The 22,124-nt window shown below is 33.6% G+C and overlaps 2 protein-coding genes across 2 annotated transcripts; both read left to right on the top strand.

Annotated features, from left to right (window-relative positions):
• The first annotated feature begins 5,462 nt into the window (after positions 1–5,462).
• Positions 5,463–7,353, top strand: LOC132065727 (uncharacterized). The gene is made up of 4 exons (XM_059459251.1): positions 5,463–5,689; positions 5,801–6,302; positions 6,408–6,794; positions 6,913–7,353. The coding sequence occupies exons 1-4, from the start codon at positions 5,463–5,465 to the stop codon at positions 7,351–7,353; spliced, it is 1,557 nt and encodes a 518-aa protein (XP_059315234.1).
• A 13,869-nt stretch (positions 7,354–21,222) lies between these two features.
• On the top strand, positions 21,223–21,552 carry LOC132065718 (ARGOS-like protein). Its single transcript, XM_059459239.1, has one exon. The coding sequence runs from the start codon at positions 21,223–21,225 to the stop codon at positions 21,550–21,552; it is 330 nt and encodes a 109-aa protein (XP_059315222.1).
• The last annotated feature ends 572 nt before the right edge of the window (positions 21,553–22,124 follow it).

Below are 22,124 nucleotides of genomic sequence, written 5' to 3'. Positions count from 1 at the left end.
TTCAAATTTGATTTGCAGACTGTGTGATTGGTAAGCATACAAGCACACCCCTGAAATATGATAAGTCTCAATTTTACATCCTATATTTTGTAAAACTTCACTTGAATACTAAAGTTTTTGGTTTAACTTCAAGATGTCTAATTTGTATTATTAATCAAAATTTATTAAATGTTTTTTGAAGTAATCCAAAATTTTATGAATGATATCCAAATATGTTCTTACTAAAAGTAAAACTAGATAATTGGTACAATTTGGGATGAAGCATTTATTATATTTCAAAAGCAAGAACATAAGAAACAAAATGTGAAATAATAGTTGTATTGAAAAATATATGTTAATAAAAAACTCAAAAACTAATGAGACTGATACACGTGCAAATACCGTGTGAGATAAGTGTAAGAAATAACGTCTCTTTTAAAGAATTTAATATGGACTACATATTAGGTAATTACTTATTTATCTTGTCTCTTAGTTAAGTTAAAAAAAAATCAGATAATATTATATGGATTGCCGATTGGATGCTCCTACACCACCATGTCTGGCCCTTTATTTTACCTTAAGAAGAAAGAGGAGTTATGAAGCATGGGATGAAATTTAAGAAGTGTATGATACAACAAATAACTTTAAGGAGTGGTGGCAACCCTCATGATTGATAAAAGTGAGTGAAGATGCTTCATAAAACCACAATAATATATGAGAGGAGCTGATAGATGAGTAGGCTTTCCCATTTGATTCATAAAATATTACACAATGAGAGTTTGCGTGTCTAGGTAAGAAAGAGATCACCGGAGTATATCACAAGATTGTCTTTTCTTGCTGCCATGGGATCGAACTGTGAATAAGATAAATTCAACGGGAACCAAAAAACTGAGGGTACTGCATTAGGTAAAAGACGATCCAAAATGTGAAGGCTCACCCTACTGAATGAAGGGGGTGAGACGGGGGTGCTTGACGGCAAGGAATATTCAAAAGAGTATTTGGTTCTTGACGTAATTTCCAAGCCGGTCGAGCTTGGATCTAGCCTTAATCAGTCCCTTTATGGACATAAACAAGTGTCCCAAAATGAGTTTGCCAAATTTTTTTCTACTTCACTGGGTGCTGATGTTCTTCAATCCCAGTCAATCCCTTTTTACTCGTCTACATGGAAAATATTATGTTTTCAATTTTAGTATATAATGATTAAATTAACCAAAGTTGAAACAAGATTTAATTTCTCAATTTTTTTTGTACTCTACGTTAGGGGTGTACATGGACCGGGTTGGTTCGGATTTTTAAACGCCAAACCAAACTAATTGCGTCGGGTTTTTAAATTTATACACCAAACCAAACCAATAAAATTCGGGTTTTTCAACCTCGGGTTTTCTGGTTATTCGGTTTTTCGGGTTTTTTTTTCGGAATAGTTTTGATACAAAATATATAACTTTTACTTCAATATTTCTTTAGTTCTAGTAAGATACAACTATATAATTAAGGTGGAAATAAACAAGTGTGACATTGTATTAAAATATTCCAAAAAATGAGTTTGCAAAATAAATATTTTTTTCATAAAGAAAATGACCATAATCTAAAAATACTAAGTCATGATGCTAATAAGTATTAATTACATGACAAAGAAATAAAACTTAAATTATTCCTAAATAAAGTGAAGAATAGATATCCCATTATTGTCATTCCTAGTGGTAAATTGAATTTCTTTTGTTAGCATTAGTGTTGAGTTAAATTTTTTGTTTTAGACTTTATTTGAGTTATATAAGGATATAAATTATTGACATTCAAAACTCGAAGTTCGAACTTGAATAATATGATAATAGAAACAAGAAATATTTATAAATTTACATTACAAATAAATATTTTTATGTATAAAATATTTAAAATTTGAATACATGTAACAGAATAAAAAAACAAACCAATTATGAATTTTTTTTTCCAACACCAAACCACTAGTCGGGTTTTTTGAGGTTTAGTTTGGTCGGTTTACTTTGTACAGCCCTACTCTACGTGATACAGAATCAAAACATACAGAAGTGAAGTGAGGTTAGCTCATTTTATAGTGCCAACAAAGAGAGTGTGAGACGTGGTAGATTATGGTGGTTTGTGTGTAGTGAAAATAAGTTGACAAGTGTACTAGCTAGCTGTTACATGTAAGGACATTTGTTACTATATTTTACTTCGTAATTAAGAAATGCTTTGAATCATTGGCAATGATGATATTCAATTCATTATATCCAACAGTTAACATGGAGATAGGGGTGACAGAGGAAGAATATCGAGAGTGGTATATTCCTAGAGCCTTGAGATTCTTTTGCTTTTCTCCAGTCAGATCTAGATATGAACCAGGAGCTTGCTATTGTGAAGAGAGAATAATATTACAATACTCTATGATATTCGGAAGTTTATGGAAGGAAATGTTTTATTAGGAATGTCTAAGATAAACTTTTTTTGGGGAGAACTCCCTCCGTTAAATTTTTTGCCTAAGAGTCTCTAGCCTGCCTATAATTACGCATGTGAGTCCACTTGTCCATCATTTCTTTTGTGATAGCATAGGTTATCAGATTCTTAGGTTTTCTTTTACCACTTTCCGGTTACAAGTTCGTGCAAAGCAAACGCAATTCTCTACAACACTTGAGCAACTATATAGGGCTGAAGGAACGTTTCTACTTTAATATTCCGTTGCGTTTGACTTTGTATATTTGTTTAATTCCAACAATAGGTGCTAATATTACTAAGGTAATTATCAATCCAAACATATATATATATATATATATAGAGGGGGTGGGGGTAATTGCACGTGCACTTCTCGTGCTCTCTGAATTTTAAATTACGATTACAATTCATGTAACCACTATTTTTTTTATTTCTAGATCTATATGCATTTAAAAGTTTTGATGTGAAAAAATGTTATTTATTTTTGTTGGGACACATATTTATGTGTATTAAAAGTGTTCATGAGATTATAGCCATTCATCTTATCATTACTATATAAATATTACTTTTTCTCACTCATGAAGATATTATTCTAACAACTAAATTAATTGGATGGTATGGTTGAAAAACCCACTACATTCATTTCAATAACAAAATTTGAATCCGATGGACCAATCACAAAGTGTGATAGACAATTATCATGATCACATCATCTTAAACTTGCAATTATCATGATCACATCATCTTAAACTTTCTTAATTTCTTAATATACTACTTAAGCCTTTCGAAAGCAACAGCATTAAATTTTGTCGGCTTGGAGTATTTGAAACCACCTTCACTAGAATTTCCTTGTTCATCATTTTCTTTCAACTCTTTTCACTTATGCATTTTTTTTTTCTTTCTTTCCAGGCTACCTGCCCCCGCACAGATTCATGAGTTTAAGCTTGTGATTTTCCAGTAAAATAAATCAATACACAATAATAACTGGACAAAAAATGAGATAGCAGCAAACAAAATTGAAATAGAACCCGACAAAAACAACAAATAAAATAAGTAATTAGAACCTAACAAACTATGGTCTCCAAGCAATTCTCGAAAAGAACAAAAAAATGACTATTAAGTTGTACGAACACTCTTCCTTTGTAGACACGTGATTTTTCACCCTCTTCGGGGTGTTTTTCCTTCTAGTGTCTAAATATTTCTTTTAATTTTAGTCTTGAAGTGTCAATTTTATTCTATTTTATTTAATAGGTTTATTTACGAAAAATAAGAAGAGGGACAAAAATATTTACTATTTCTAGAATATAAGTTTTGTTTTTTAACGAAAGAAAAATAAGAAGAAAGGTTTCTTTTAATCAGTTTTTTTAGTTAATTACCTTTTAAATTTTTCTTTAGTGCAATGATTTAAGTTTTCTTATTTTTTTATTTAAAAGTAGTTGACTAATATTTTATCTTGGTGTTTTTATTTAATCAAAAAGAAAATCGAACCAATGATAGTCCACCACATGGCAAAATTCCACCCTATCCATATCCATAACATATTTCATTTTGGGGAAAAGAATATCCAAGAATATTTTGGGAAGGTTAAGCTAAAAGTAGCACACCATAAATAAAAGCTTAGATGTAATTTCCTAACCTAAACTACACACTAGATACATTTTCAGCCGCAACAATCTTCTTCATTTTTCTAGAACTAAGAATCATAACTGCAACACACAAAACAAGAGATACTCATCCTAAAAAAGACACCATATACACAAAAGTCATACGAATACACCTACACACACGTAGTCAGCGGCAAGAGGCTTTCTTTTCTTCATTTTTTTTTTTCCTAGAGAGTTAACAAACTAATTAGTAGCAGCAGCAACACGAAAAAGCAACAAAAAAAAAAAAAATATACGTGCAACAACCCATGTGAAGAGACATACACCACCATGTAAACTCCATTAAAAACACCATTTTCACCATTGTTTCACTTTTAAGTGTTGAAAAATCGTGGTGGGTCTTGTTCGAGGTTCCTATCAGTGTCAATGGTCCGTTGAGGATTTTCCTTGCTGCTTCGTTTTCTCTGTATCAGAAGAGTTTCAAATTTATAAATATTAAGGTCCAATTCTTTAGTTCTCTCTTCAATTTATAGCCTATTAAATTTATATCTGCGATTTCTTGGAGTGTTGTCTCGTTTGTGAATTCTCATGATTAGTTTGGGTGATTAAATATTTCATTATGAATAGGAGGATGTTTCAGTAGTGATTTTAAACATCATAGTTGTTTTATTGTTGGAAAAAATAGTAATTCAATGGAGATGAATAATGTGCATAAGTTATGGTTTATGCTTATCATTAGACCGTGGTTGTTAGGTTGTAAATAAGATGACTTGGGTTCTAATGGTTTCAAGAAATCATTGCTGATATCAGGCTTAGAACTAAGAGAGGAAATCATCAGGATGTTCCTAATGTGATCGTGAAATTAGACATGACCAAAGCCTATGATAGGTTGTCATGGATCTTTCTAACTAATTTTCTGTGGAAAATGGGATTCTGTGAAATATTCATTAGCCTGATTTATGAGATAGTGGGAAATAATTGGTATTCAGTGCTTGTTAATGGTCAACCTCATGGTTTCTTCCATTCTACTAGAGGTGTCAAACAAGGTGACCCCCTGTCACCTACTCTATTTATCTTGGCTGCTGAGGTACTGTCTAGAGGTTTGAACTCATTGCACAACAATTTGTGGTTCTGTGATTTTGGACTGCCCAAGTGGAGTCCCAAAATAAATCATCTTGCATATGCTGATGACACCATCATATTTTCATCTTCTTGTGAGATATCTCTTGGACTTATTATGGATGTGTTAACTCAATATGAGAATGCTTCTGGGCAACTAATCAACAAATCCAAGAGTGCAGTGTATCTGCATGATAAGGTGGAGTTGGAAGTGGTATGAGGAGACAGGAGTTTCCATTAATATACTTAGGTTGTCCTATATTCTATAGTACATTAATATACTTAGGTTGTCCTATATTCTATAGTAGAGCCTGCATGGCATTTTATTCTGAGTTGATTACTAAAGTGAGAAACATGTTGCAAGGCTGGAAGGGGAATTTGCTTTCATTTGGTAGAAGTGCAGTTTTGTTAACTCATGTTCTAGAAGCAATGCCAATTCATTTATTGTCAGCTGTAGATCCACCATCTTTTGTGATTGAAAAACTGCACAAAAATTTTGCACAGTTTTATTGGAGCAATACAGTTGGAGAAAGTAATAGGCAGTGAGCAAAATGGCATAAAGTATGTCTACCTTTGGATGAGGGTGGACTTGGCTTTAGATCACTTAAGGACTTCTCCATGGCACTATTTTCAAAGCTGTGGTGGAACTTTAGGACTAAGCCAACATTATGGAGTTCATTTGTGAGTAACAAGTATTTGAAGAAGAACAATCCAATATTGGTGCCATGGAAGAGAGGATCTCATGTTTGGAGGAAATTGCTACAAGCTAGGGACTTGATTGACCATCAGATTTTGTGGCAGTTGAAAATGGGATCAGCACTTTTTTGGTTTGATAACTGGTCTGGTGTAGGTTTTTTATATTTTCTCACACCTCCAGATTTCTATTGTAATGAGGAGAACAATAATGTTTCAGATGCAGTAACACAAATAAGGTGGCATGAGGTGGGTTTGAGGAATAATCTACCACAAGATCTGGCTGACTTTATTATCAATGAAGTACAGCCTCCTAGTAGGGGAGATGAGCTTGATAAGCCCTGGTGGATGTTAGAAACTAATGGACAATTTTCTTTGAAACCAACATGGGAGTATGTAAGAAGCAAAGGGGAAAAGAAGGATGTGTATAGGAAGATTTGGGTCAAAGGGCTACCTTTTAAGGTATCTTTCCTGATGTGGAGGGTATGGAACTTCAAGGTGCCATTGGATGATGTGATTAGAAGCTAGGGCTATAATATGCCTTCCAAGTGTTTTTGTTGTGCACAGCCTAAAGAGGAGACTGTTCCACATATATTTCTCAAATGTGCTACTGCTCAAAGCACTTGGAAATATTTTTGTTCAGCTGCAAGTATTGCCATTGATGGTTTGCACCTGCATCAGGTCATTATGAAGTGGTGGACAGCTGATGTGATCCCAAGAATAAAACATGTTTACTATGTTGTTCCATCTATCATAGTTTGGGAATTATGCAAGAAGAGAAATGGATATAGACATAGGAACAAAGTCACTACCAGCAGGGTCATATATCAAGCCTCCACAATTATTCAACAACTAGTGAGGTTAAGGAAATTAGGCATCAAGAATGTTCCTCACGGATGGTTTGAAATTTTGAAAATTTTGGAAGATTATACTCCAAAGTTACAAGTTACTAAGGTCTTTTGGAATTTTCCTCCAGTTGATTGGTTGAAGTGTAACACTGATGGTGCTACTAGAGGCAATCCTGGTAGGAGTTCTTATGCATTCTGTGTAAGGAATTCTACTGGTGATCTAGTATATGCAAAGGCTAAGGAAATTGATGACATTAGTATATGCAAAGGCTAAGGAAATTAATGACACTACTAACACTGTCTCTGAGGCTTTGGCTTTGCTTGGTGCTGCAAGATATTGCCTAGCACAACATGTTTACTCATTTATCCTTGAAACTGATTCACTCCTGATGAAAAATATTTTGGATAGGACTTGGAAGCCTCCTTGGAATATTGCAGATGTTGTAGAGGAGATTTGGGATATCACTGATAATGCTCAGGTTCAGGTTTTGCATATAATGAGGGAAGGCGACCAATTAGCTGATCATTTGGCTAATTATGCACTTGACTATGGAGAAATAGAGGTGAACTCATTTGCAGAACTTGACTCAAAGGGGAAGAAAATTCTCAATAGTGACAATCTACATTGTCCATATTTGAGAATTAAAACTGTTAGAAAGTATTGATGATGAATGCTGGTGGTAACATCGATCTTTGGTTTTCTACCTTTGAAACCAAGGACATTAGTACTTGTTGTGGCCATACTACTGCTTGTATCAGTAGTCTCTTGCTGGTACAATGGTGGTTCAAAGTAGAAGTTTGTTGGTGTTCTCTTGATCCTAAGTGCACAGGAGGGGATTTGAGAACTTTGTTGAAAGTGCACATCATGAGAAATATAGCCCAAGATGTGGCATCATGCTCAGATGCTGGTGGTATGGTTATAATCTGCTTGTTGGTGACACTAAACAGGTAGAGGAGGTTTCAGATGGAAGATAGGGGAATAGTTTGGTTTGGTGTGAGAACATGGATGTAGAAGAAGAAAGTAGTTGGTGCTGGGGATTATCTATATCATCATGTTCAACTCCATTTGGAGAAGAACATGGTGGTACACTTTTCAACTAACTATATTTTCTATTTTGCAGGTCAAATCAGCAGGAACTCAGGAACTGTTGGCCTGACTTTTAACACTGATCCTATGATAAATGGAGAGGAGGTTATAAGAGTTTGGCTTAACCACATGCACTGCAAAGTCATTCAAATACTTTGCACCATAGATCCTATTTACATAGGAGATGACATGGTTTTTAAAGACCGGTATTACTGGTACAACATGGAGACAAGCTAGTCCATCAGAAGCACAGCATAGAGGAATACAGCTGCAACTGGTATCAATGATCCTATACCTGGACATGAGTTGATATCAGTGAAGATCATATAGGGATGCACTTTTGACTATTGGTTTAATGTTTGTGCCATTAATCTTATTTATATAGGAAATGATGTGGTTCAAATGTGGAAGATAGCTGCTGCAAATGGTTTCTTAGAAATACAGTCCATATTAGAATCATTGATCTTAGTAATGTAGGACATGATATGACTCTAACTGGATCTACTATTGAGTGTTACTACCATCTCATTGATCCACATATTGGAAATGATATGATATATAACACTTTCACATATTGGTTTTTATGGTTTTCAGGATCATCAAAACACCTGCAAGCTTTTTACTTACACATAGAGGCAGGTTTGGAGAGCAGGATTATAGAGGGAAGGACATACATGATTCATTTATTGTGCTCAATCCCTTGAGGGAGGGACAGTAAATGGAAAATGTTGTGCCTATATCTGGTGTAAAACTGGTTTTGAGATGGAGATTCAAGGATGGAAACAGCTTGATGCAGAGATGCTGGTCTGTGGTTCAACTACAGAAATATGGTTCATCATTTGGCTGTGGTTCATCCGATTTTATAATTGTGATTCACATGATGCTCAATAAGAAACAAGGCCAACTGGTGCCAAGTTTGTACCATGCACGCAAAGTTCCAAGCAAATAGTTTGTAGCAGTATATTTTTAGTATATTGCAGTATACCACCTGGAATTTGCAATACAGAATGGGTGCTTGTCATACAGTTTGGATTCACAGGAGCATTTATGAGGTTTTACAAGCATGCAGAGATTGATATACACAAGTATACCGTTGATATACATGGATTGTTGATCAACGTGTGCGTCAAGGGACCAAACTTGGGACACAATTTTATTAACATGACAAATGGGTGGATACAGAAACGCATTGAAGAGTTTATCATCGAGTCATTTTCTCAATTTGTAGTTCTTTATCTGATTTATAGATTAGAAGCTTTTAAGTTGATCTTTAGTTTAATTATGTAAGTTTTATTAGCCTTTTGGCTACATTGTAAAGACTCTTTGTTTGGTTTGTTTGGAGAAAATTTATAAAATCAGCCCTAGGTCAAAAGCCTAGTGGACTTTATTTTCAAAAAAAAAAAAAAAACATTAAGGGGGTTGTAGGAGTTTATCTTAATTAAATGGATTTAGGACTATTTGGTACTGTTACTCTGTTTTTGGTTTTCCTCTTATTTTCATCGTTAGTTGCTGCCTCCTATTCATTTAAATGGCTAGAGTCATATAATCTTGTTTAATGATCTTTGATGATTAGTTGTAGCATTTTATTAGTATATTGCAAGTATTTGTTTTACTTGAAATTTGTGTTTTTGAGTTCATGATATTATAATATACGTAGTTAGCCAATATTAGTTGGCAGTGATTGGCTTCAAGAATTAAATGATCGCGGATTGGGATAAGAAAAGAATAAGTGTAAGTCTTTGCTACTAGCATTAATTGGGCCAGCCATGACATATTAGGCCTGATTATTTAATTAATTAAGTGGTGAGATGAGCGAGACGAGATGCGAACTATTTCAAATCTCGTTGCTATTGAAAAGAAAAGAGTGGTAAAACTAATTGTAAGGGAGCGAGATGGGTTACGAATTTATTCAAAACCCGTTGTCGAAAAAGTGAAAATTAATAATAACCAAATAATATTAACTCTCAGATTTTAGAGACAAATAATTGCCTTTAACGCTAGATGAGTTATAGGCACGTTTCAAGATGTTTGTTTCGATTAAGAATGCGGTTACGCATTTTATTTCGAGACGTTTTAAACAACTCAAGGATGCGGTTACGCACCTTGGCCAATCTCGTTTTAATAATTAATCTTATTTTGATTGAGAATGTGGTTACGCATCTTATTTTGAGACACTTAAAAGATCCGGAATGCGGTTACGCATACGGGTTAAGACTAATAAAAGTTCAACAATAAAAAGTATGAGCAAATACAGGGTCGGATACATAATATATCCAAAATTGGTTTAAGCTAAGTATAAGTCGATAAAGCGACCGTGCTAGAACCACGACACTCGGGGAATGCCTAACACTTTCTCCCCGGTTAACAGAATTCATTACCCGGTCTTTTGTTTTCGCAGACCAATAATAAAAGAGTCATTTCCTTTTGATTAGGGATTCATAAGGTGACTTGAAACATTAAAGTTCAATTCCAAGTGCCGACTCTGTAAAAATAACTAATCCCTATTCAAAACTGTTACTTCAAATGGAAAAACTCAAAAAAGGAGTGTGACAACCTTTTCCAGACCCCACTTGTGGAATCACACTGGGTACGTTGTTGTTGTTGTAAGCTATATGATCACTGAAGACAGATGGACGATATAAGAGGAAAAAAAACCGGAAAAATAGCGAAGAAAAGTGAAGAATCTGGAAAATGGGATAGTGGAAACGTAAAAAGAAAAACAAAACATGGTATTTTGTAAGAACTAAGAAGGAGCCGAGAGAAGCTAAATATCTTTCTAGAGGATTTGATCCCGCATCAAGCTTGAAAGCACCACAGCAGGGTTCCGTCTTTGTCACTAAACCAACAAGTCCTTTCAACAATAGGTTCCCAACTAGTTGTTTCTTATATGATTAATGGATTCTCAATATAAATATAGGGTTCAAGAAAAAGTTAGTGGGTCGGGTCACCTTGGAACCCCACTAACGAACAACAACTTGACTTGATGCATTTTTCATTCTTCTTCCTTTAAAAATTTTTAACAATCCATTCAACATCACCAAATAGAAATGGCTGATCTCCGAAGTAACCTCCATTGCTTTCTTACAAAGTAATTTTTTCCTATTTCAGACTATATATAGCTTCTGGAACACGTTTATCTTTAATGAGTTTTATTTCAATTGATTTTCATTTAGAAACTTTTTCCGTCATGATTACAAGAACAAAAAAGGGGAAGTTATCAATTCTTTTATGGAATAGTTTCAAACTTGGTCCGCAGAGTGAGTGATTGGTAAGCATACCCACAAATTTATATCAATACTAGCCAATTCCAGGTTTTAGCCCTCTTTCGATAGTCTTGGGAATTTCTTATTCTCCATTTGATTGTCATTAATGAAATATTTTACAAATTATATTTAAAATTTATTTACAATATAAATAGATAGCATAGCCTAATTAGTCTAAATCTCGAAAAATAGTTAAAGACATCTATAAAATGGATCCCAAATCAAGGATTTCCAATTATTCAACTTAGAGCTCAAAACCCCCAATTTTCCACCCATAATCATGGATTAAAATGCAAATTAATGGAAGGAATCAAGGGGGAACATCAAAATAAGGGTTAGAATCTCACCCCGAGCTAAATCGTTCAAATTTCCTGTGAAATCACCTCAAATCGAGCTCTAGAACCCAAAATATCAAATTATGAAGTCTAAGTTCGTATTAGAAAATAAGACACCACGAGACTCGCGAAGCCGGATCGTGACTCTTCGACATCACTCCAACCAAATCAATCTAAAGATCACATCGAGCCCAACCATGTGAATCACATCGAGATCCGCATGAATATCGAGCTTATGCACCCCGATTATCCCAGTAAACGGTTAAATGGGCCCATGAACAAGTGCAAATCTAATGAATGCAAAGGGAACCCCGACTACCCGCCTAGATCTATCTTCCCTTACCAATGCCTATAACATCACATGTATAAGACCCCCTCTTTCGCCCTTACTATTTATTATAAATATTTTTAATCATATTGGCCTAAAAAAGCTAGAAAGTTCACCTCAAGACCGAGAATGAAGGATCACCGGCTATCAAATATCCGTGTTTATAAGTACACCATATTGCTATATTTATAGCCGACTCAAAAAGTAAACATAATCGCCCCCAATCAACAATTAAGTCCCGATCTTCGATTCAACACATCTATAAAATGGACTCGATTTCCAATTATTCAACTTAGAGCTCAAACCTCCCATGGATTAAAACACAAACCAAATATGTATTTCAATCATAAATACGCTACGAACCTGCACGTGCCTTCAAAACACCGAATCGGGATCGTCTCACGGAAGGCGGCTCGTTCCTTGATCCGATGTTGATTCAACACTCAAAGCTCTTGGTAAACAATTATGCTCAAATAATATGCAATCTTCTAAATAATATGCAATCTTCTTTAATATTAAGAATATAGTTAAAAATAATTACCAACTTTAATTTTGAATTTTTAAATAATTATTATTTGGAACTGAAGTGATTGTTAATTTGGAACAGAAAGAATAAAAAAAGAAGAGAGCTCTAATTCATAAGCCAACAATGTGGATTGTACGAGGAAAAAGGAATATTGTAAAAGGTCGGTGCGTGTGTCTACCCCATGCCCATCCTCTGCTGCCTACTTTCACCAATTTTACTAACCCCCCCCCCCCCGCCCCCCCAAACCCCCTAACCCAACCTACCACATGTACATTTGCATACATGCATGCATGCTAATTTCACGCTTCTGATCTCTTTTGCTTCTAGTCTCTTTCATATGTATGTAATTGTCTACTTTCTAAGAAGGTAGTTTCTACATTTTGATATATGGGGAGGAAAAATCAAATCTTAATGTCGAATCCTAATGTAGACAAAAGTCTAGTAAGACAAAAAAAAAAAAAAAAAAAAAAAAAGAGGCCGAACTAATCATTCAATAAATTTTGAATCTTGCAATACTAGCTCTCGAGAATTTTTCAATTTAAGTATTCTTTAGGAAAAACACATCGAGCATGTATAAGGAGGTCATGACCCCGCAAAATTTAAGTATTTTTCTTTTAAAAAAAAAAAAACTGGACAAGTCCAGGGAAAAATATATATTATTCCTTAAATTAAAGATGAATTTGAGACATGCACCATGGCAACATGGGGGTTTGATATTTTAGGTATAGAATTTTGGGAACAAAAAGGTGTGATGATCACATGAGATAGGCATGGCCCCAACATGAAACATAAGACTAATAATATTGTGAAATTTTACTTAATGAAATGACGAATGATATTGATTGCTCCACCAACCTTAATTAAGTTTCCTTCTAAACGGCATATTGCCCCTTCTTGCCTAACACCACTTATTTTTGCCGGTGCGCTCAAGTTCTGTTTCCTCTTTAAAATTTATGTGATATAATTTAAATTGACACGAACTTTAATATTTTTTTTAAAAAAAAAAAATTGTTACTTTAGATGTAGAATAACATTTATACAGTTATAAAACTTCTGAAACTTGTGGTCTTAAATATGTCATAACTTTTTTATAGTTATAAAAACTTCTCATTAAAGATAAAATAAACTATTTAAAGTTAATCGTTTACAAATATAAAAGTATGTCATTTTTTTTTAGACGCACATAAAAAAGTCACATAGACTGAAACAAAGAGAGTGATATACTATGCACTCATGTATAGTATTCATGCCATTTATAAATTATTACGTATCAAAGTTTTATAATAAGCATTAATTGGTAGTTTGATTAATAATAATTAATATGCTATTATATATATTAATATATTGTGATATTCTAAAGAATCTTTACACTGTCAATAGGTATAACTTAAATCTTTTTCAATTTTCTTTTTGAGTGGTTCTTGTTTTACTCTAATGGTAAAGAATTCAAGTATTAACTACGATATCTCTTTAATTTTGTGATCAATTGTCCATTTCATGATTTACACTTTTGTTACCTTTTCTTTTCTTTTTTTGTTAATTAAAATTATTTTCTTTAAGGAATATTCAGACTTTTATTATCAGAAATTGTACTAAATTAGATTTTTCCTAAGTTTTTATATTAAAAAAAATTGGCCCTTCTTTTGGGGTGGTCTTTAAATTTTGCCCCTCCTATTTGAAATCTTTAAATTTTGCCCTTCGGCTAAAACCATGGGTTCCAAGTTCGAACCTCCACTCAGTCAAAAATTAAAAAAAAATTCACAAGGCAGAGTTTAAATTTCGCTATGTCCCCACTGGCATACACTTATTAAGGAATTACCAAAGTTATGTCGGACCCGGCATACTTATGCCTTATGGGCAGACTTGGCATAAGTATGCCGGATCCGGCATAACTTTGGTAATTCCTTCACAAGTTTATGCTGGATCCGGCATACTTATGGGCAAACTTTAATAGGAAAACTTTTAGTTAAGCCTTAACTAAAAGTCTTTTCTAGATATGCCTTATGGGGCGACTTTTAGTTAAGGCATAACTAAAAGTATGCCCCATAACGCATAACTTTTCCTTAAGACATAGACTTTGTTTTATAAGCCAAATTTGGTTAGTTCAAACTCCGCATATTAGCAACCAAATTGAACTTAACATCAAGACGCGTAATTGGGAAAGAAACGATCATACATTGGCGAAACAAAGCATGCTCATAAAAGGCTGATATTGTTTTTATATTTTATCTACTGGTGCATCGTAGGATGTGTCAATTTGCATAACTTGGTAAGTGCAAATACTAACAGACTGAGGTATATTTGCAACATTTTAAGACCTGAATATTCATTAAGATACATTTGGTTAGAATAGAACATCCATATTCTTTATTGGTTTGTTATGATTTACTGGTCTGGTCCCATTAAAAGTTTGTCCATAAATATGGCTGACCCGGCATAAACTTGTTAAGGAATTATCAAAGTTATGTTGGACCCGGCATAAACTTGTTAAGGAATTACCAAAGTTATGCCGGACCCGGCATACTTATGCCAAGTCTGCCCATAAGGCAGAGTATGCCGGGTCCGACATAACTTTGGTAATTCCTTAACAAGTGTATGCCGGATCCGGCATACACGCGGCCCAAATCTTGCCTTGCAATTTTTTTTTTAATTTATGCTTGAGCGGGAATTCAAAACCAGAACCTCATAATTTCTGCGTGAACGCTCAGGGTTGCAACGCAAAGGGCAAAAATTAAAGACCAGCAATATGAGGGGCATAATTTAAAGACCACAAATATGAGGGGCAAAATTTAAAGACCACTCCAAAAGAAGGGCAATCTGCGCAAAAAAATGAAAAAAATTGAATATCTTCTGAGGTAATGAAAAAATGTTAAACATTATTAAGCACTATGTGTCAACAATTCATATCTTTCACAAATTTTATCTATCTAAGAATTCTGTATAGGATGTTTAAGAATCATAAAAATAAATTTGATTAGTAAAGATCCATTTTCCTGTATAAACTTATAATATAAATATTTAATCATATTTTGCTTTTTTATGACCGGACAAGGATACCAGTTCCATTATAACTATATGCAAAAGTTAGAAATATGTAGCAGCAAAGTGCAAGTTGCATATGCGATTGGAAACACCTCTTCCTATATATATATAGCTAAAGTTTGCATTTTCTATATCGTTATATGAAAATTTGAACTTTGTATAGAGCCACCATTTCCATAATTAGTGATAGACTCTTATATATTACTTGTACACATACGTATTTTGGGTTTAACATTAGAGAAATACTCTTTTTCCTTGAAATAATCAAATATAATAGGCCAAACCCATCGGAAGCCCCTTGTGATCAGCAAGATTTTTCACTTAAACAGCTCAACTAAGCCTTGTACCTATTGAGCGCTCAGAATACATAAAATTTGTTCCGATTAGACATTTTTTTGACAAATAGCTAAAATTACAAAGTGTGTGTAATACACTTGCGAATGATGGAAAAAAAAAAAAGTAATACACTCGCCAATGACGTGGCATGATGACTAATTAAAAGAGGACATGTGGCATTTGCGTGCAAAATAATAATTTAAAAATAAATAATAAGGAAAAAGAAAAGAAAAAACTAATTCCTAATTAAACACTCTCTCTTCTCCTGAACTCGTAACGTCGCCGCCGGCCGGAGCTGACCGCCGGACGGTCGACAACAAGCTTTGTCGTGGCCTTTCAAATTCACACACTCATCTTCCCATTCTCGTTAGGAAGTCAGAATTCTCCATTAGAGGACCCCGTTTGAAGTTTCGATCAAAGAAATGCTTGCCGCTATTAAAAAAAATGATTGAATCGTCTATCACCATAGCAACACTCAGGGGCGGATGTACCAGGAGCCTGGACAAAAAATTACAGTGTATATTTAAGGTAAATTTTATGTGTTTATGTACATATATTAACTTTTGAACACCCTGAACATATATTACAGTATATATTTAGGTTCAATTATTTTTCTGAACACCCTGAGTGAAAATCCTGAATCCGCCACTGGGCAACACTACGTCTCTGTAAACACTTAGCTTAGACTATACGTTCTCTAATTAATAAAGATCAAACGAAAAGAGAAAGAAAAATTTGGGTTTCGGGGAAGGGACAGAGAGGGTAAGTAGGTGGTGTGGAGTTTAGATTTTTTTTTTTTTTTTTTTTTTTGTTGCTTAAAGTAGCTTTTTTCCTCGTACTTTATTTTTTAACTATTATATCAGGCCCAATACCAATCGTTACTTGTTCTTATAATTGGAGATGGTGGTGGCATTGGGGTGGCAGAATGGCGGTGTATGGTGGTGGATGGTGGAGGAAGTAGGCAAAGAGAGAGTATGAAGAAGAAGAGAGAAAAAAATAACAAAATTTGGCTCAAAAAAGTCTTAAGGCAGAATTTTATAAAACTCTGCATTAATTTCATGCGCCAAGAGTGAGTGTGCTACACTCAATATGCCATGTCAACAAAAATTATCTAATTGGAACAAATTTGATGCAGTTTGAGTGCTCAATAGATACAAGATTTAGTTGGAGTATTGTTCAAGTAAAAGTTTTTGCCGACCACGAGAGCTCCGGATGGGTTTGGCCAATATATAATAAGTACTATGAACGTCCTTACACATAAATGCATGTTAACGAACAATTCATATAAAAACAAAAATTCAGATTAGCCGAATCAAACAATATTCCTAAGAACGGAAACTACTTGGAAACTAATAGAATCTAAACTAACTACCCTAGCTAGAACAATAAAGCTTAAACATATTATAATCTAATTAAAGAAAAATATGTGATCAATAAGATATTGATCCAACACTTTTCTTGATCATATTAATGAATATTCTTAGTTGATCTTCTCTCCTTTGTCTCCTTTAGGTGGAGATGGAACCGGTGGATGCATGAATGGCCATGGATGATGATGAGCCCGTGGATAAGGAAATCTTGGATGAAAGAATGGCCATGGATGTGTATGTAGGCCATGGATGTGGATGTACCCATGGATGATGATAAAAACCGCGAGCTGGCATCGGAGGATGAACGAATGGCCATGGATGATGATGGAAATAACCATCAGCTGGCATTGGAGGATGAGGATGGAACTATGGATGGTACCAATCTAGTCCCTTATTATTAGTAACGTATGGTTGCACTTTCATCATTTGAGGGTGAATAATCAGATTTCTCATCACTTGCAAAACATTTCACAAGTAGGAAAATGCAAGTGAAAAAAGTAACAAGGCAATTTTTCTTGGCCATTATGGTTAATAGTAAAGAATTTTTTTTCCCACTCATAAGATGAAATGTGAAGTTTAGTGTAGTGGGATTTTATAGGGTTGTCAAGCAAGAGATTCATTTGGCTTAGGAGAGTTTTTAAGTTTATCGAATATTTGATTTTTGTTATTGATGTTAATCATAAGTGAAGTTTGTATAAAAACATAATTCTTAATTTGATCAAGATGATAACAGTCATGGGATCACTAGAGTTTGTTTGAAAACAATCACCTTATCTCATAAACTCATGACGTGATAAGGAAATTACTGTGACAGATTTTTAATTTATCAAATATTTGATTTTTTATTTTATTTTATTTTATGGTAATCATATATAGGTGAAGCTTAATTTGGGCAGGGGCGGATTTATGTGAGTAGTAGGGTATTCATCCGAACACCCTCGGCAAAAAATTATAGTGTACATATAGGGTAGATTTTATGTGTTTATGTACATATATTAACTTTTGAACAACCTAAACAAATACAAAAGGTTAGCTCTAGTGGTCCAGGATGTTCAAAATTATCTGTAATATCCTAGGTTCAATTTCCATTGACAACATTATTTTTAATATTTAGCTTTTGTTATTTTTTTTCAACCTCCCTGGTGAATACATAAAGCTTAAACTCTAACAAGAATAAAATTTAGAAGACTTTAATTCCATCTTCTTAAAAGCACAAGGCAAAGTATGCATGAAATAAAGCCTATCAATCCGTAGAAGTTAGAAGTTGCAGTGTGTGTAGACGTGTATATATATGTAGGATTAGAATAATACATATTACATTCATAAGGTTTTATAAAATCAAAGTTACTATTTCGGCAGAATTGGGAAGAAATCTGAGTCAGATATAAACGATGCATGGACTTGGACTTAGACCTTAATTAATTACTCAAAATATTCAGGCGCAGCCGCCTATGCATAAAGTCTCAAAGAGAAAACGATAACAATGTGAAAAATGAAAAGTAAAATTAAAAAAATAAAGTATAAAAAGGAAGCAGCAGACTTTATTAACTGACGGTGATTTTCGACTTTTATTCTTCTACAGAAGTTTCAGAAGAAACAGCAAAGAAATGAGGGCATGATATATGTGTCCGTTACATGTGATTTATTTATCGCTTAATTAATGAATTTAACCTTTATGGTACTCAGTTTTTATCCATGGGGTCACCCAATAATAATTACAAGTAACTGTTGGTACGAAAGTCTAGATTAATAAACTAAAAATAAAATATATTAGTTGCTATAATTGTGAGTCCGCAACTTAAATGACTCAAAAAGTAATGTTTGAGATCAAAATAATGCAGTTTAAAAAAAAAATGCAACCAAAGTACCCTTTGCGCACTAAATTAGTGTTCAATAGCGGTTATATTATTTTTGTACAATTTTAAAGTTCTCAAATTCACTTTTTTTTTCATACTTTAACCAAGGATTAGTGATGTTTCAAAACTCCAGAATATCAATTATTTTATATAGAACTTGATATCTTTTTTTGCGGACAATAATGTCGGCTCATTACATCAAGTATACGCAAACGCTTGAATCGTCGTTTTAGGAGTTGTAAAGTGCCCCGAAGTAAGTTTTGTTTGTTTGGAATCTTGTTATTTGTTTGGAATCTTGTTATCTAAAGGTTTAAGTGTTTTATTTATAATTAGTTTAGGATGTCACGCGGGTTAGTTATAAACGATAACAAAGAAAAAATAATATTTATCGTTAAGAAATAGATACGCAAAAAATATACTTAATTTTTACTTATACCATGCATTACCAGGTGGCTGGCATAAAAAAGAAGTAAACCACCAAGCCAAGTTTGTGAAAGAGACAATGTAGACATTTTTTATTATTTATAAAGTTCACTAATGTCATCTAACTTGTTTTCATAAATTGAATTTCGAACCTTGAAATTGACATTCAAAACATCACTACCACGGGATTACCATCTTCAAATATATTTTTTATCACAAGATTTTTACTAAAGATGAATGAAAATTGTGCACCAATTTGGGGCAAAATTCAAATCGAATGGGATAAAGGACGTTTTTGTAAAAACTGGTCTGGCCAAACCGCCTTGCGCCAATTTGCGCCACTAGATCTCGAAAAAATACGCAAAATAAAAAAAAAATCGCGTAAATCCGACGTCCGAGCGTAAAGTTATGACCGTTTAAAGTTTCACCAATTTATAACTACTTTTTCTCCCTATACTCATTATTTGATAGTTTTATCTTATTTTTATAACTACTTAAGTCTAATGGATAAAAAATTTATGGGACTTGCATAACGCATTAATTTACTGCGATATTCAAACAATTTTTTTTTAATGACGTCATTAACGCAGTAAATTATTGCGCGATAAAATAAAACACTTAAACTAAAGATAACAAGTTTCCAAACAAACAAAACTTACTTCGAGGCACTTTACAACCCATAAAACGACGATCCAAATGTTTACGTATACTTGATGTATTGGGCCTACATTATTGTTCACAGAAAAAGATATCAGGTTCTATATAACCCCTATTGCGCACTAATTTAGTGCGCAAGGGTACTTTGGTTACTTTTTTTTTTTAATGCGTTATTTTGGTCTCAAACATTACTTTTTGGGTCATTTAAGTCACAGACTCATAAAATATACTGATTATCTAAGAATATTTTTACATTATCTATATATGTAAGTTAAATTAACATATTATAATTAAATGATGTATTCTTACCAGAAATTTGTTATGTAATCACGATAAACAACCCAAGGTACATGCACGAGATTGAGGAAATAACTTATTTATTCGTAAGCCATTAGCGGAAAATTGGCTGAAAAAATGAATCCACATTCATTGAAAAATTATACTCCCAAAATATATAGGGCAAAGATAATTTTTTTATTATATATAAACTGTTACATCGGTTCGACATAAGAGAAAATTCTAAAGTGATAAAGAAATTTAAAAATTGCTTCTACTTTTGAATTTTCTTTGTTTAAACTCCCTACTCTATCGTTGCGCTCAGGGGAGAAGAATCTTGGACAAGGAAAATGTCCCTCATTTGTTTTTTCAAAAAACATCAACTTGATTAGGAAATTCATTGAATCCCACTGCATTTTTTTACCTTTTTTCTCTCTCTTCCTATATAGGCATAGTATATATATAGATTACAAGATCTAGTACAAAATAATTATCATAAGTACATCCATATATCCAAATCTCAAACCAAAAATAGGAAATACTTTCAAACTGCTTTTTTTTTTCCCTTGATCTCCTTTCTCCTTCATCCCAAATCTTCAGCTTTTTTGTTCTCCCAACTTTCTTCTTTTTGTTAGATTTATTGATTGGTCAATGCATGCATAAGGGTCTTGGATCGGCTGCCTGGCGAAATCAACAGAAAAGCTTTGGCTGTTTGCTTTAGCAACAACGATAAAAGGCTGGTTTTATATTTAACGTAGGTAACTGCCTTGGTCGCTTCGTGCTCTGTCGAGTTCATTTGATCTTCTCAGTTCCACTTGGGTATTTTAGTTTCTTTCCTTCCTCGAGATCAATAGGAAGCACCGATGGAAGTTCAATGAAAAATTAAATACATCACTAGAAACTCATTCACCCGTATCGAATCAAAGAAATTACAGTGATTAATTAAGAGAGAGTGATCAGCAAGAGAAGTCGTCCCTCGTAGTGACTATTCCAAAGCCTTGGTAGAACTGGTGACCACTTAAGCAAACATTAATTATGGATGTTAAAGCAGTGAAAAACTCCAATGATGAGTACTTCCACAGGAAAAATGGAATTACTACTAATTTAGTGGAAGGAAAGAAAATAGAGTATTCAAGATTATTCTCACAAGGGCAATATGGTAAAAGGAATGTGTCATCCTCCATGAGCTATTTCAGCTTAGTGTCATTGCTTTTTCTAACTTGTGTCACTGTATCTTTGTTACTTCTGCCATTGATACTTCCACCATTGCCACCACCACCACCATTCATATTGTTGCTACTCCCTGTTTTCATTCTCCTACTTCTTATGGTCTTGGCTTTCATGCCTTCCAATAATGTCATGTGAGGAGAACATATACATAGTTGTAAGAAGGTTTCTTAAAGAGAAACAATTACATACATATAGGCTTTTAGTTACTCAAAATTATTAAGGTTGTTGACAATATACAAGACAGTTCTTTCGTTTTACTTATTCATTTTACATAAAGAGCAATTGCTCTTTATTTACATTCTTGTTTATTAATATTATACTCTCTCCTTCAATTTCTTTATCACTACTATTTCATTTAACAAATATTAGAGCTGGGATTGATCTGATCAGAGACTATTTATTTTGCTAGATCGTTATTTATTTCTCTTACAAGTCTTCAAACTTGAAGGAGCACTTCCAATGGAGATTGCTAAATTTTCACTGTCATATCGTTAAGGATTGAATCAACGCTCTAATACCGCTTTATTGGAATATTAAGCAGACCCTTGATAATATTATGAGGGCACCAGGAAGATGAAACAGGGAAATAGACATTAAATTCACTACATATCGTTAGAAAAATCCACTCTTACGTATTAGGGACTCATATATAGGTGCTAATAAAGTATTCTGGACTAACATCTATTAAGTACTTTCACACACACATG

Source organism: Lycium ferocissimum, chromosome 1, assembly GCF_029784015.1.
Source record: "Lycium ferocissimum isolate CSIRO_LF1 chromosome 1, AGI_CSIRO_Lferr_CH_V1, whole genome shotgun sequence".
NCBI classification, from domain to species: Eukaryota; Viridiplantae; Streptophyta; class Magnoliopsida; order Solanales; family Solanaceae; genus Lycium; species Lycium ferocissimum.
This window is presented reverse-complemented; position numbering and strand designations above follow the sequence as displayed.